Source organism: Pteronotus mesoamericanus, unplaced genomic scaffold (assembly GCF_021234165.1).
Source record: "Pteronotus mesoamericanus isolate MK-2021 breed Mesoamerican mustached bat unplaced genomic scaffold, CSHL_Meso_final contig_69, whole genome shotgun sequence".
NCBI classification, from domain to species: Eukaryota; Metazoa; Chordata; class Mammalia; order Chiroptera; family Mormoopidae; genus Pteronotus; species Pteronotus mesoamericanus.
The window spans coordinates 678,447-691,070 of NW_026555237.1; the positions used below are offsets into that span (position 1 = coordinate 678,447).

A 12,624-nucleotide genomic window follows, 5' to 3' on the forward strand; every position below is an offset into this window, starting at 1 on the left:
ACCATTGGTCTAGAGTTAGTGTTGCAGACGGAAAAGTTTAGATTAGCCTGATTTTTCCGTTAAGTACCTTTTTACTGTCTGAATGCCTGTAGTAATATTTTTATTTAATAATTTACTTAAAAACTTTAGATGTGATAGAGTGCTTTTTTTTTTTTGCCAAGTGTAACCATTTTTACCTTATGTGTTCTATGTGATAAATACTAATATTTTGAACTGAGTGATTGGTTTTTGTATATTTAGTTTCTTTCACAGGCTCCTATACCAGGTCTTTGCATCTTCTGTTAAAAATATCAAGTAGCAGTAAAATATTTTATGTTATTTTATGTTTTGACTATTAGACACTTTGACAGAGCAAAGGTGTATTTAAGAGGTAATGTTTAGTAAAATAATGGTTTTTATTATTGTACTTTTTGCTATATGGAAAAATGATACTCTTCTGAGGGGAACTAAATTTGATTTCTTACGTTAAGAAAACATGGAATTATATATGTAAATTATTTTGGGGTCTCTTTTAATATAGATCTATAAAGATGGAAAATTTGTTCTTATGGAACTAAGTTGTCTATGTAAGATGTAATAAAACTTATCTGTAAATATTAAAATATTGTGATTTTGGATAATATATTTATAATTTTATTTTAATAATTTATAAATTTTTGTGGTTGAAAATTGCAAGAGACCTAAATTAAATATTTTAATCAGAGATATTGTGAAGAAATTTATTTAAAAATGTTTAATTAACACTTTATTTTCCAGATTTTGGAATCTCTTTTTAAGGTATGTTCAAAATATTACAGTATAAGTTTACTAAAATTTAATACAGAAATACATGTAAGATATTTCTAAGTTTTGAGGAACTAAAAGGAGTCCTGAAATTGCTGCTATATATATTTAAAATTTTTATGTTACAATTGTATATTATCCCTATTCTGCACCCTATGATAAATGGTGTTTGGTTAGTAATAATATTTGCTATATGAAAATTCTCTCTCTCTTTCTCTCATACACACCCCTGCACATGGTACATACATGTGTACCCATTTACTTTACTTCAGAAATTTAACTTGTCAATAACTTTCTTTTCTGTTCCTTTTTATTTTTTCCAAAATAGTGGTTTCAGCACCAGGTCAATCAGTTGGAGGAGGTAAATGTAACTTTTTTAAATTGTTAATTAAAATAGTATTTTGTCTCATTAGCAAACCAATTTGAAATATGTTAACTTTTTTGAATAATCATTGGTTATAATCCTGGTTTGGATACAAAAAGAACAAATGGGTAGAATAAAAGTGTCTCAGTCATTCACACACTACATTCTTGCATGTATCTGGTGTACTCTGAGTTTGGCATATTCTTTCTCATAAAATTGAACAATAGAAATTTTATTACTTTCTTAATTTACATAAGAGAACAAGTGACAAGAGAAAAATTATTAACTTTAAAAGTGTCCTATATTTTAAAAAATCATGCATAATATATATGCTTACTCATAAAATTATATATTGGTATTTTTAAAATTTAATATTATTTTAATGATTTGTTTAGCACTTTTTGATTTTCAGGTGTTTTACCACCAGTTTGAAAACTACTGCTATCTCTCCTTAGGAGCTTTTAATTCTTTTTTGGAAAAGACTTACTGTATGCTACTAATATAGCAGAATGATTTCCAGGGTAGCTTCAATGATTCCTAGAATTATTTTAGTTCTCCCTTAAATATGCTTGTGGTATAGTCCTATTAAACACTCTTGAAGCCCAGGTGTTTAAATTAAATTAAAGATGTTTATTTATTTGGGATATAAATTAAAGAGTGAAGATAAGAATGGTATTCTAGCACTTTCTTATGATTTTATCTCTGACCCCAAAGTAGACTTTCATGGTCTTACATTCTTTCTTCTGGATAGATATGGCTGACATTGGAAGAGTGTTGGTAGTTATTGTATGATAGTGGTAGGTTGGTCATTATCTATCCAGAGAACAAGGATTGGGGTGAAGTTTACTATTCCTATCTACCTTCTTGTACAATAGGTACTTCTTTGCAATTTGGATAATCCAACTTACCTTGTGCCTTCTTATTTTTATATACTAACCTTTTTTTTAATTCTATTTTTAAATGGATTTGTTTCACTCTCTTGTTTATACACTTAGTTGTGTCAATATGTGATACACATCCAAAACTTTGGCCTCCCAGTCCCTTGAATTTCTCATCTCTGAAGATCTATGTCCTTCTTTACCTCTGGCCCCACTCTCAGTCACACTCTGGACCTTATCACTAACCAAATTGTTTTACTTTAAAATTTACTGATTCAGGCAACTCATTTTTGAACTAGAAATTTCCATCCTTTAAATTATTATTTTAAATACTGCTATGACCCCCCCACCTTGGTGTCAAAACATTAGTTCATTTATTCCTCTACCTTCTTGCAATCTTTTTACTTGTCTGTCTTTTCTGCTTGGAGGTTATATACTGTGTCATGATGAATTTCTTAACTTATGAATCTCCTTTACCTATCCTTTTTTTCTTGCACTTGACTAACAAAAAATAACTCTGGATTAGTAATATTATTTACTCTTTGAGCTTACCTGTGAAGCACTGTTGAAGAAAGTGACATACAGGTCAGACACAATTACTCCAAATATAGCTTGCACTACTAGATCTGAAATGAATTTCAACTCTTTTCAGCCATCATCTCAAATTCATCCACTTCTTCCTATTTTAATTTTTACTTTCACTCAATCACTTGAAATGCTTGAACTACAGGCACTGGCTAAAACTCCTCCAATTCCTGCTTCAAAAAAACAAAACAAAACAAAACAAAAACCTTATTATAGATCCATACTACTCTATCTTCCTTTCTTCTTGTTAATCCAAGTTCATTGCTTTTCCTCCTACCTAAAACTTATTCTTTTACCTCTGATTGGGTATCTTCTTCACTTCTCAAAAAATTTGATTAAAAATGCTCTTTTTTAAAACTTATTTTTATTGTTTACACTATTACAGATGTCCCCATTTTACCCTTCTTGGCCCACCTCTGCTCAGCCTCTGCCGCCCCATCCCTCTGGCAATCACCACACAGTTTTCTATGTTTATGGATTATGCATTTATGCTCTTTGGCTAATCCCTTCACCATTTTTCATCCAGTCCCCCCCGAAACTCTCCTCTGAGATCTGTTAGTCTGTTTCATGCACTTATGCCTCTGTTTCTATTTTGTTCATCAATTTATTTCATTCATTAGATTCCAAATATAAGTGAGATCAAATCATATTTGTCTTTCCCTGACCTACTTATTTCACTTATCATAGTTATCTGAAGTTCCATCCATGCTGTCGTAAATGGTTAAGATTTCCTTCTTTTCGAGAAGAGATGGCAGAGGAGTGAATGGGAGTTATGCGGACCTCCTCTCAATACCAAACTGGAATTCCAACTAAATAGTGGAGAAATCACCTGGAAAACAATGGAATGATAGAGGGAGAGGGACCTTGGAGATGTGGACAACAGTGGAATCAACTTTCACATACTTGAATAAGTGACAAGTGCAGTGGAGGCTTGAGAGGGTGGGCTGGGTGCCCATGGGCACCAGCACCAGAGGGACATTGAAACAGCCAGTTGGATCTCCCTGAGAAGAATAGGGTCTAAACCATAAAGAGGGACCCATAGACTACAGCAGCTGAAACCAGAAAGTGCACAGACAAAACGCAACCCCAAAAAGCTTAAGGGCGCTCTGTGCCAGAGACAGGCAGCTGGAGATGCAAAGAGACATTTAAAGGGCCAATGCAAAAATTTGCAGTGGCAGCCGCCTTTCTTGATCTCCGGGTAGAGGCGGCAGGAGAGCGGGCTGGTGCTGGAGGAAACACTGGCGAGGAAAACTTTGTGAAGAAAACAGAGATGGTGGCCAGCAGAGCCCCGGTCATAACTCACCTCCCACTCTGCTGCTACCAACTCGCCTAAGCATAAGAGAATCAATTAACCTGCCTTTTGCGTGCTCCACACACAGATCGTGAGTGTGTGGGCTAGGGGCTGAGTGAAGACTGGCTGGAAGAAATAGAGGATCCCTGGCCAAAGAAGACACACAGCTGCATAGAGACCCTTGAGGAGAGACTGGAGATGGAGGGGCTGGGTAAAGAACTGGAGGATTATCTGATATCCCTAGAGCAGACTCCCTCCCCATTCCATAGTCCACATTTGCGCAGGCAGGCCACACCCCCAAAGAGGCAGAAGTGGATGCGGGAACTGGAAGGTGCGCAATTACCACACCATCTGCAGAAATAGTGGATCCCTAACCAAAGGGGTAACAAAGCTTCCCAGAGACCCTTGGGGAGAGACTGGAGACAGGATTAACTGGAGAGTCCTGGAGCTGACTCCTTCCCCTTTCCATAGTCTCCATTATGCATGGGCAGGCCATGCCCCTAAAGAGCCAAAAGCAGGGAAAGCATGCAATAGAAGATCCTAAACTGAGCAGTGCCTGGGCATGTGCCCAGGTGGCAGGCAAGCACATGAGGTATGGTGAGTACACCAGCCTGGGCCCGGCGAGGGCGCCCGCCCAGGCCAGCGAGTGCTCTCAAGTGAGCTGGCGTGCAGAACAATCTGCAGAAATAGTAGATCCCTGGCCAAAGGAGTCACAGAGCTGCCCAAAGACCCTCAAGGAGAGAATGGAGACAGAGGCGTTGGAGAGTCCCAGTGCTGACTCTTCCCCAGTCTGCGATCTCCATCTGGCTAAGGGAGACTACTGCCCTGAGTGACAGCTGCCTATAAGGGAACGATAGTCCCACCATCGGGAGGCACTGCTCCGCCCTGTGATGCCTAAGTCTGACAGATGAGGACAGATTGACCAGATTGACAATCACAGGAGTCAAACACAGATAGTAGATTCCTAGAGGACTCAAACAAACGGCCAAGGGTCAGATAGGGTCAACAACTGACATCATCAGAGGCAGACCCAGGAAGAAAAGTAAACAAAAAAAAAAAAATAAAAAGACCCAACTACTAACATAGAAGTTTAATCCAAAAAGTTAGGAAATGGAGATGGGTCAATTTAAGCAGAAGTAAAAAAAAAAAAGACTCACAAAAATGGGAAAAAAGGAAGTTCCCCCTAAATGAGGGAAAAGGAGGAATCCCCACAGAGAGTGTTAAATGAAATAGAGGCAAGTGAACTATGAGATACTGAATTCAAAACACTGGCTCTAAGGAATCTCAATGAGCTCAGCCAGCTCAAAGATAACTATGAGAAACTGCAGAGAAACTATGAGGATCTTACAGCAAACTATATCAACCTAAAAAAGGACATAGAAACTATCAAGAAGACACAAGAGGATATATAGCATACAATTTCTGAACTGAAGAACACATTAGAAGGAATCCAAAGCAGGCCAGATGAAGCCAAGGATTGAATCAGTAGGATGGAGGATAAGGTAGAAAAAAAACTCCCAGAAAGAACAGGAGATGTAAAGAAAACTCTCAAAAAGAATCAAGAGGCATTGAGGGAAATGCAGGACAACCTGAAATGCAATAATATCTGCATAATAGGGATACCAGAAGGAGAAGGGGAGCAAGGGATTGAGAACCTCTTTGAAAAAGTAATGATGGAAAATTTCCCCAATTTGAGGAGAGAAAAGGTATCATGGATCCAGGAGGCACAGAGGACCCCACTCAAGAGGGACTCAAAGAGGTCCACACCAAGACACATCATCATTGAAATGGCAACTACCAAAGACAAAGAGAGAATCATCAAGGCAACAAGGGAGAAAGAGAAAGTAAAATACAAGGGCGTCCCAATATGGCTAGGAGCTGACTTCTCAGCAGAAACACTGCAACCAGAAAGGAACGACAAGAAATATCACACGTAATGAAAAGCAGGGGCCTACAACCAAGGCTGCCTACCTAGCAAGGTTCTCAATTAAAATAGAAGGGGAAATAAGAAGTTTCCCAGACAAAAGAAGGCTAAAAGAATACACCTCCACCACACCAGCACTGCAAAATATGCTAATGAAACTGCTTTAAGAAGATGAAGAAAGAGATTGAGAAAGAGAAAAACACAGGTACAAAGAGAAAAACATGAATAACTTTTTATCAGTATTAACTCTCAATGTAAATAGACTAAATGCCTCAATCAAAAGACACAGGGTAGCTGAATGGATAAGAAAACATGACCCACACATATGCTGCCTACAAGAGAACCACCTCAGAGCAAAAGACCTACACAGATGGAAAGTGAAGGGATTGAAAAAATATTCCAAGCAAATGGGCAAGAGAAAAAGGCCAGGGTTGCCATACTTGTATCAGACAAAGTAGATTTCAAAACAAAGGCCATAAATAGAGACCCAGAGGGGCACTTTATAATACTTAAAGGAAGAATCTATCAAGAAGACATCAACATTGTAAATTTATATGCTCCCAATATAGGATCCCCAAGTTTATAAGGAAATTGTTGGTACTCTTCAAAAAAGATATAGACAGCAACACACTGATAGTAGGGGATTTCAACACCCCACTCTCAAAAATGGACAGATCTTCCAAACAAAATATTAATAAAAATGTTGTGGTGGTGAATGACACACTGAATCAAAGAGACTTAACTGACATATAAGAACCTTACATCCCAAAGAAGAAAAATGCACATTCTTTTCAAATGTTCATGGCAGTTTTTCAAAGATAGACCACATGATAGGACACAAAGCAAGCTTCAGCAAATTCAGGAAAATTGAAATAATACCAAGCTTTTTCTCAGACCACAAGGGCGTGAAGCTGGAAATCAATCTCACAGAGAAACTTCAAAAGCTTGCAACCTCATGGAGACTGAACAGTAGATTATTAAACAATGAATGGGTCAATAATAGGATAAGCAAAGAAATCAAAAACTTTCGGGAAACAGAGGTGGAAAGATGGCGGAGGAGTGAAAGGGAGTCACGCTGGCCTCCTCCCAAAACCAAACTGGAATTGCAACTAAATAATGGAGTAATCACCTGGAAAGCAGTGGAGCGATAGTGGGAGAGGAGCCTTGGTGCCACGGACAGTGGATTCGACTCACACATCCCAACGGGTGAGAAGTGCGCTCGAGGTTCGAGAGGGTGGGCTGGGTGCCCACGGGCACTAGCACCAGAGGGACATTGAAACGGCCAGTTAGCGCCCCCCCCAAGAAGAAAGGGGTCTGAATCATAAACAGGAACCCCTAAACTACAGCAGCTAAAGCCGAGAAAATACAGACAAAACGCAACCCCAAAAAGCTTAGGGGCGCTCTCTGCCAGAGAAAGGTGGCTGGGGATGCAAAAAGACATTTAAAGGGCAAACGCAAAAGTTGCAGCGGCAGCCACCCTCCTTGATCGCTGGGTAGAGGTGGCAGCAGGGTGGGCTGGTGCCTGGGAAAAGACTGGTGAGGAAAACTTTGTGAAGAGAACTGACACAGCGGCCGGTGGAGCCCGGGTGATAACACACTTCCCACTCTGCAGCTACCATCTCGCTCAGGCATAAGGGAATCAATTAACCTGTCCTTTGTGCGCTCCGCACACAGCTTGTACGCCTGTGAGCTACAGGGTTGACTGCAGACTGACTGGGAGAGCCTTGAGGAGAGACTGGAGACGGAGGCGTTGGGGAAAGAACGGGAGGAGGAACCGGGGCGTCCTGACTCCCTCCCCGTTCGGTAGTCTCCATTGTGGGCTGGAAAGGCGCGACCCCAAAGAGGAAGAAGCAGGGCGCACATGAACCAGACAGCCTGCGATTGAAACGCAGTCCGCACAGAGGTTGGATCCTTGGCCGAAGGGGTCACAGAACTGCCCAGAGGCCCCTGAGGGGAGACTAGAAACGGAGGCATTGCGGAAAGAACGGGAGGAGGAACCGGGGAGTCCCGACTCCTTCTCCTTGCCATAGTCTCCATTGCGCGGGAAGAGGCCACACCCCAAAAGAGCCAAAAGCCGAAAAGCACACATAGATACCCCAAAAACACCCAGAGCAGGCGCGCACACTTGCGCCAAGTGACTGGAGAGGGTTGGCGAGCGTGTGTGTGACCCACGCGGGCAGACAAATGCTTGCACCTGCCGGCAAGGCCTCACACAGACTGGCACCCATACGGCCTGCGAGTGATTGCACAGAGGGGCAAGGGCAGGCATAAACTGACCTATCCGCTGCGATTGCAGAGCAGCCCACAAAATAAGTAGAACTGCCCAGAGTCCCTGGAGGAGAGACCAGAAACAGGATTAACCGGAGAGTCCTAGAGCTGATTTCCTCCCATTTCCGTAGTCCCCATTTGGCGAGGGCAAGCAACGCACGCAAAGAGCCAAAAGCGGGGAAAACACACCATAGAAGACCCTAAACTGACCAGTGCCGCGAAGCTCGTGTGCCAGGGAGGCCAGATGAGTGCGGGAGGTCGCGAATAAGCCCCCTGGTCTGGGGCAAATATGCGAGCCCAGGCAGGTCGGGGACCCTGCCGCACTAGGAACGCGCTCAAGAAGCCCGCGTGAGAGCGCAGAGAGATCCCAAAAAATAGCCCAGCCCTGACCGAAGGGCTCACAGAGCTGCTCCAAGCAGGAGTCAGACACAGGCATTAGACTCCTGAAAGGCTCAAACAAACAACCCAAGGCCCTATAGGGTCAACAACTGACATCATCAGAGGCAAGCCCAGAAAGAAAAGTAAAGGACAAAAATACTTAACAGACTCTCACAAAAATGGGAAGAAAAAAAAGTTCCCCTCAAATGAGTGGAAAAGGGGACTCCCCACAGAGAGAGCTCAATGAAATAGAGGCAAGGGAACTATCAGATATGGAATTCAAAACAATGGTTCTAAGGAAGCTCAATGAGCTCAGACAGCTCAAAGATAACTATGAGAAACTGCAGAGAAACTATCAGGATCTTACAGCAAACTATATCAGCCTGGAAAACGACATAGAAACTATCAAGAAGACACAAGAGGATATGAAGAATTCCATTTCTGAATTGAAGAACACAGTAGAAGGAATCCAAAGCAGGCTGGATGAAGCCGAGGATCGAATCAGTGAGATGGAGGACAAGTTAGAAAAAAGCTCCCAGAAAGAAGAGGAAATGGAAAAACAGCTCAAAAAGAATGAAGAAGCATTTAGGGAAATGCAGGACAACCTGAAACGCAATAATATCCGTATAATAGGGATACCAGAAGGAGAAGAAGAGGAGCAAGGAATAGAGAACCTCCTCGAAAAAGTAATGATGGAAAATTTCCCTAATTTGAGGAGAGAAAGGCTCTCATGGATCCAGGAGGCACAGAGGACCCCACTCAAGAGGGACCCAAGGAGGTCCACTCCAAGACACATCATCATTAAAATGGCAAATGTCAAAGACAAAGAGAGAATCCTCGGGGCAGCAAGGGAGAAGGAGAAAGTAACATACAAGGGGGCCCTAATACGCCTAGGAGCTGACTTCTCAACAGAAACACTGCAAGCCAGAAGGGAATGGCAGCAAATATTCCAAGCCATGAAAAGCAAGGGTCTACAGCCAAGGCTGCTCTACCCAGCTAGGCTCTCCATTAAAATAGAAGGAGAAATACGGAGTTTCCCAGACAAAAGAAAGCTAAAAGAATACATCTCTACCAAACCAGCACTCCAAGATATGCTAAGGGGACTGGTTAAAGCAGATGAAGGAAAAGAATGAGACAGAGAGGAACACAAGTACAAAGAGAGAAGATGAGTAAGTTCTATCAGTAATATCTCTCAGTGCGAATGGACTAAATGCCCCAATCAAAAGACACAGGGTAGCTGAATGGATAAGAAAACATGACCCACACATATGCTGCCTACCAGAGACCCACCTCAGAGCAAGAGACCTACACAGATTGAAAGTAAAGGGATGGAAAATAATATTCCAAGCAAATGGACATGAGAAAAAGGCTGGCGTTCCCATACTTGTATCAGACAAAGTAGATTTCAAAGCAAAGGCCATAAAGAGAGACCCAGAGGGGAACTTTATCATACTGAAAGGAAGAATCTATCAAGAAGACATCAACATTGTAAACTTATATGCTCCCAATATAGGAGCCCCCAAGTTTATAAGGAAATTGTTGGATGACTTCAAAAAAGATATAGACAGCAACACACTGATAGTAGGGGATTTCAACACCCCACTCTCAAAAATGGACAGATCTTCCAAACAAAACAGTAATAAACATATCGTGGTGCTGAATGACACACTGAATCAAAGAGATTAACTGACATATATAGAACCTTACATCCCAAAGAAGAAAAATACACATTCTTTTCAAAAGCTCATGGCAGTTTTTCAAAGATAGACCACATGATAGGACACAAAGCAAGCCTCAGCAAATTCAGGAAAGTTGAAATAATACCAAACTTTCTCTCAGACCACAATGCCTTGAAACTCTAAATCAACCTCAAAGAGAAACTTCAAAAACTTGCAAACTCATGGAGACTGAACAGTACACTATTAAACAATGAATCGGTCAATAATGAGATAAGAGAAAAAATCAAAATATTTCTGGAAACAAATGAAAATGAACAGACAACTGTCCAAAACCTATGGGACACAGCAAAGGCAGTCCTGAGAGGGAAGTTCATAGCAATACAGGCTTACCTTAAAAAGATAGAAACATTTCAAATAAAAGACCTAACACTACAACTTCAAGAACTGGAGAAACAACAATAAATAAATCCCAGAGCAAGTAGAAGGAAGGAAATAGTCAAGATTAGAGCAGAACTGAATGACATAGAGACAAAAAGAACAATTCAGAGGATCAACCAATCCAGAAGCTGGTTCTTTGAAAAGATTAATAAAGTTGAGAAGCCTTTAAGCAGACTCATCAAGAAAAAAGGGAGAGGACCCAAATTAATAATATCAGAAATGAAAGAGGAGAAATAACAACTGATACCACAGAAATACAAAGGATCATCAGAAACTATTATGAACAATTATATGCCAAGAAATTTGAAAATCTTGATGAAATGGACCAATTTTTAGAAAAGTATAATCTTCCAACACTGAAGGAGGAAGAAACAGAAAGCTTGAACAGACCGATAACAGCTGGGGAAATTGAAGCAGTAATCAAGAAACTCCCAGCACACAAAAGCCCAGGGCCAGATGGTTTCCCAGGAGAATTTTACAAAACATTTAAGGAAGAGCTAACCCCTGTCCTTCTCAGACTATTCGAAAAAATCCAAGAGGAGGGAAGACTCCCAGACTCCTTCTATGAGGCCAGCATCACCCTAATCCCAAAACCAGATAAAGACCCTACCAAGAAAGAAAGCTACAGGCCAATTTTGCTGATGAACATAGATGCTAAAATCCTCAACAAAATATTGGCAAACCGCATCCAGCAATAGATTCAAAAGATTATCCATCACGATCAAGTGGGATTCATCCCAGGGATGCAGGGATGGTTCAATATACGCAAATCAGTAAACGTGATACATCACATAAATCAAAGAAAAGACAAAAACCACATGATCATCTCGATAGATGCAGAAAAAGCATTTGACAAGGTACAGCACCCATTTATGATCAAAACACTCAGCAAAATGGGAATAAATGGGACATTCCTCAACGTAATAAAGGCCATATATGAGAAACCTACAGTCAATATCATACTCAATGGGCAAAAACTGAAAGCTTTCCCACTAAGATCGGGAACACGACAAGGAAGTCCGCTCTCAACGCGTCTTTTCAACATCGTATTGGAAGTCCTAGCCACAGCGGTCAGACAAGAGAAAGAGATAAAAGGCATCCAAATAGGAAAGGAGGAAGTAAAACTATCATTGTTTGCAGATGACATGATAGTGTACATAGAGAACCCTGTAGACTCTACCAAAAAACTCCTCAACCTAATAAGTGAATTTGGCAAAACAGCAGGATACAAAGTCAACATTCAGAAATCAAAGGCGTTTTTGTACACCAGCAATGCAATAGAAGAAGAAGAAATCAGAAAAAATATACCATTCGATATAGCACGAAAAAAGAGAAAGTACCTAGGGATAAATTTAACCAAAGACACAAAAGATCTGTATGCAGAAAACTATACAACATTGAAAAAAGAAATTAAGGAAGACACAAATAATTGGAAGCATATACCGTGCTCATGGATTGGAAGAATTAATATCCTCAAAATGTCCATACTACCAAAAGCAATTTATAGATTCAACGCAATCCCTATTAAGATACCAATGACATATTTCACAGAAATAGAACAGACATTTCAAAAATTTATATGGAACCATAAACGACCCCGAATAGCCGCAGCAATTTTGAGAAAGAAAAAGAAAGTAGGAGGGATCACAATACCGGACATCAAACTCTACTACAAAGCCACCATACTCAAAACAATCTGGTACTGGCACAAGAACAGACCCATAGACCAGTGGAACAGAATAGAAAGCCCAGAAATAAGCCCAGGTCTCTATGGACATCTAATATTCGACAAAGGGGGCAGAAGCATCAAATGGAGCAATCACAGCCTCTTCCACAAATGGTGTTGGGAGAGCTGGACGGCTACATGCAAAAAATTGAAATTGGATCATCAGCTGACACCATACACAAAAATAAACTCAAGATGGATAAAAGACTTAAGTAGAAGTCGCAACACCATCAAAGTCCTAGAGGAGAACATTGGCAGGAAACTCTCAGATATCCCACGCAGCCATTTTTTCACTGATATGTCTCCTAAA

At 40.7% G+C, this 12,624-nt stretch overlaps 1 protein-coding gene across 1 annotated transcript in view; it reads left to right on the forward strand.

Annotated features, from left to right (window-relative positions):
• CCDC7 (coiled-coil domain containing 7) overlaps positions 1–12,624 on the forward strand; it is a 184,040-nt gene that overhangs the window by 82,068 nt on the left and 89,348 nt on the right. The window contains exons 4-5 of the mRNA XM_054582286.1: positions 757–777; positions 1,112–1,144. Coding sequence (XP_054438261.1) covers positions 757–777; positions 1,112–1,144 — 54 coding nt within the window. The remainder of the gene's footprint in view (positions 1–756; positions 778–1,111; positions 1,145–12,624) is intronic.